Genomic DNA, 3,570 nt, shown 5'->3' with positions numbered 1-3,570 from the left:
AGCAAGGCCACGCCGGGCAGGGCGGGAATGCAGGCAGCGGCTAGGAGCAGGTAGAGGGCGGACGAGGCCAGGAAGGACAGCGTGAAGGCTGCCCGCGCCCCGTGCTGGTCTGCGAACCTGGGGGGCCCACACCCATGACCCTCACCGGCAGGAGGCAGGGGTGCCCCTCTTCTGCCCCACACCGGCCCCTTGGGAAGGCCGGGGAGCTGGGCCGCAGAAAGGTCCGGGTGCTGTGAGGGTGCGGGAGGGCCCGGGTCCCCGCCTCCCTCCTCGCAGGGCCTGTTTCTCCACCCTTCCAATGCGGCAGTCTTCAGTGACCTTGGGGAGTCTGACCCACTCGGTCACTCCCCCTCTTAGTGAATAACTTGTGGGATGCATGCTTTACAGAAAGCTCTTCCTGGGCGCAAGTGGGGAATGCCCCCCACCCCCAAGACCCCTGCTCTGTCCTGCGTTACCGGGTCTGGAGCCCCTTCTCTCCCACGGAGTGACTCTGAGATCTGACTCCTGCCACACTGATCTGTCCACGCCAGGGTTTGCAGGAGGGTGAGCCCAGCACCCCCAGAGCAGTAAGGCTAGTGGGAGTCCCAGTTCCCAGAATTCTCTTTTCCAGAAAAGTTGCTGGTGGAACCCCCCCAGCTCAGTAGGGCAGGGCATTTATAGCCACAAGAGCCTCACCAGTTACATCCTCTCTCCAGCCACAAACCAGAGTTAGTGGCGGTTCTGTGTCCGGACACCCTGGGAACAGCGGCTTAACCCAGCACTAAAGGGGCCAAGTCTGAGCAAGCTCCAGGAGATGGTGAAGGTCACAGAGTCAGATACGACTGAGCCACGGAACAACGAAGGGTCAAAGTTCATCCACGCCTCAGGGGCTGCCATCCCTCTAGTGGGGCCCAGTGTGAGGTCTGGGAACTTGGAGTCACCCAGGCCATGACCTCCCAAGGGCAGGCGTGGGTCATCACGGGATGAGGGCCCCCAAACTTCCCCACCCCGCCGTACCTGCCGAACACAGGCCCGCCCAGCAGCTGCAGCACACCAAACACAGTCTGCTGGTAGCCAAAGGCGACCGAGTCCAGGCCCAGCCTCCGAGAGAGGTACTGAAACATAGGAGGGGTCGGTGGGAGGGGCCTGGAAGGCCCCCAGCACCTGCGATCCGGAGTCCTTGGTGGGAAGGGGGAAGAAGGGTAGCTCTGAGCAGCGTGTGAGGTGATCAAGGGTCTGGCTCTGACCGCCCCATGAGGCATCTGGGGTGACCTGTGACCCTGGACTCAGCTGCTTATATCGTAGCGGGGAGCCTGACAGGACCTCTGGGTCCAGGCTCCAGGGACTCAGAACTCGGTGAGGGCAGCTGCTGGCCCCCCTTCCCTTCTTCGGGATACACCTCGAGGGTGTGAGGCAGACCCCATCTTGCCCTGGCTCAGCACTCAGTGTCTAAAAGCCCTTGGACCTCAGCACATCCAGAACTGACTCCCGGTTTTCCTCTAAGACCAGCTCCTGCTGATGCTTCCACCCTTGGGGTGCCCGTCCTGGTTTCAGCGCCTTCTCCCCTCCAGCACTGATCCCACGGCTGCCCCGGGGCCTTTGTACTGGCCAGCCCACTCCCATGTCTCCTTTAAGGCTTTGTACAGGGTCGCCTTCTTAGGGCAGCCCCGCTGGGCCCAAACCCGCCACGCTCCTCAGCAGCCCCAGGTCCCTCCTGCAGCACAGTCTAATGACACACTGTCACAGGTGTCACCTAGCTCAGGAGCGCCAGCGCTGGGGTGCCTGTGGTCCAGTCTGCACTGTGCTCTGCGGTATTCTGAGCTCTGAGGACAGGCACTTGGGGTACCTGCGAGCATTTGTGGAGCAGACACATGCCCCCCGCCCCCGGGAGAGCCGGTGGGAGGGCAGGTGGCACTGGGAGCCCCGAGTTCTCAGGATTTCATGTTCCAGCAGCGGCTCTCTGAAGGGTAGCAGGGCACCTGCTCGGGCCCCTTGGCTGCTAAGGAGGGGATACAGGGCTTGGACCAGCCTGGTGGAGGTGAGCCGGGCTTGGGAGGCAGGGGAGCTGGGCTTGCTGTTTGGCCAGGGACCCCCGCCATGGCTGGACTTGTGACAAAGGCCATACCCGCTCCCACACAGATCCGCAGGCCCAGGCTGCTTATGAGAATCTCTTGGGGAACTTTTAAAAGTGGTCAGTGGCTAGGGCCACAGTCCCACCCAGACCAGGTAGACAAGGACCTCTGGAGCTCCAGTCTTCCAAAGTCCATTGGGAGCTGCTGCCCCAGGAGGGCGAGTCCCAGCAGGCCAGCTGTACACGGGGGTGTGGAATGAACAGACAGGAGTGCACGGGGGAGGGTGATGAGTGGGTGGGCACCAGTGAGCCATGGGGGCCACAGAAACCCAGGGGCTGCTGGGGGCCAGGCAGAGTCCAGACCAGGGCAGGCAGCAGACAACCAGCCAGATTGGTCCCGCCCTCACATCCTGGCTGGGGAGACGGAAGCGATCCAAGACCGTGACATACAGTGCGGGGTGTGGGCAAGCCTCAGGAGGCCGGACCAACCAGGACCGGAGGGGAAGTGACTCCGGGTACCTGGCGGGTGCTAGGGGGAGGGCCCCGCTGCGGGGGAGATCTGCGGAAGAGGGCTCAGCGGGACTAGGAAGTGAGACTAGGAAGTGAGCCGCATGGGTGTCAGGCTGGTGGGTGAAGAGGGCCACGGCCTCGAGCTGGGGCGGGAGCAACAGAGCCCAGGACTTGCTGATGGGGGGCCCAGAGGCACAGTCCCGGGGTGCCTCAACTGGCTCAGCTCCAGTACGGGAAGGGGCCCCAGAGAGAGGAGCCTGGCAGCATCAGGCCGGACCATGGGCCCTGCCGGAGCCGGAAGGAAGGCGAGGGGGATGGGGCAGGCGGCCTGGGGAAGGGTACTCACGGGCATGATGGAGAACTGCATGAAGAGGCAGGTGAGCTCCAGGGCCGCCAGCACGTACGTGAGCAGCACGACCCCCGAGCGGCCCAGGGCGCCCATTCCGCTGGGGGCCTGGCCCTGGCCCCCGGGGGCCCCGACTTTCCGCATGCTGGGCAGGTGTTGCTGGAAGACCCTGCCGGGATAAGAACGGGAGGCTGCAGGAGCGGGCAGGGAGCAAAAGTCCTCCTGAGCTGGGCGAGGGTGCTGAGTCATGGGGCGGGAGGCGGGCGGCACCCAGAGGGCCCAGGGGAGAGGTCGGGGTGCTGGACTCTCAGCGGGGCTCTGCAGCCTCTTGCCGCCGAGTGACCTTGGGCCGGTCTTGCTCTCGGAGACCAAGTGTCCCTCCCCTCCTCGACGGCCGACTCTGGGGATCTGGGCACACGGCCACCATGGAACCAGAGATGCGAGCCTCCTGTCCAGCGTGGGCTGGGCTTAGGGCCTGACTTTGAGATGGAAACTGAGGCCAGAGTGGTCACTGACCGCAGCTGAGGTAGGTGACTCGTGTGTGTGAGTGTGTGTGTGAGTGTGTGTGTGTGTCGGGCAGGTCTTTAGGCCCCCAGGGCCCCGCTTCCAGCACCCCTGTGAAGCGGTTCTCAACCGACAGCCTACTTTGCCCAGCTCCTCCACC

At 64.1% G+C, this 3,570-nt stretch overlaps 1 protein-coding gene across 1 annotated transcript in view; it reads right to left on the bottom strand.

Moving 5' to 3' along the window:
- The window catches only part of SLC22A18 (solute carrier family 22, member 18), a 20,124-nt gene that overhangs the window by 15,869 nt on the left and 685 nt on the right, over positions 1-3,570 (bottom strand). The window contains exons 2-4 of the mRNA XM_010837639.1: positions 2,907-3,075; positions 997-1,094; positions 1-117 (exon numbers count right to left, since the gene is read on the bottom strand). The exon at positions 1-117 is cut by the window's left edge and continues 2 nt beyond it. Of these exons, the coding sequence (XP_010835941.1) occupies positions 1-117; positions 997-1,094; positions 2,907-3,050 (359 nt within the window). The 5' untranslated portion in view covers positions 3,051-3,075. The remainder of the gene's footprint in view (positions 118-996; positions 1,095-2,906; positions 3,076-3,570) is intronic.

This window comes from Bison bison, unplaced genomic scaffold (genome assembly GCF_000754665.1).
Source record: "Bison bison bison isolate TAMUID 2011002044 unplaced genomic scaffold, Bison_UMD1.0 scf7180017864080, whole genome shotgun sequence".
Classification (NCBI taxonomy): domain Eukaryota; kingdom Metazoa; phylum Chordata; class Mammalia; order Artiodactyla; family Bovidae; genus Bison; species Bison bison.
Note: the sequence above shows the minus strand (reverse complement) of the source record. Positions and strands in the feature narration are given on the sequence as shown.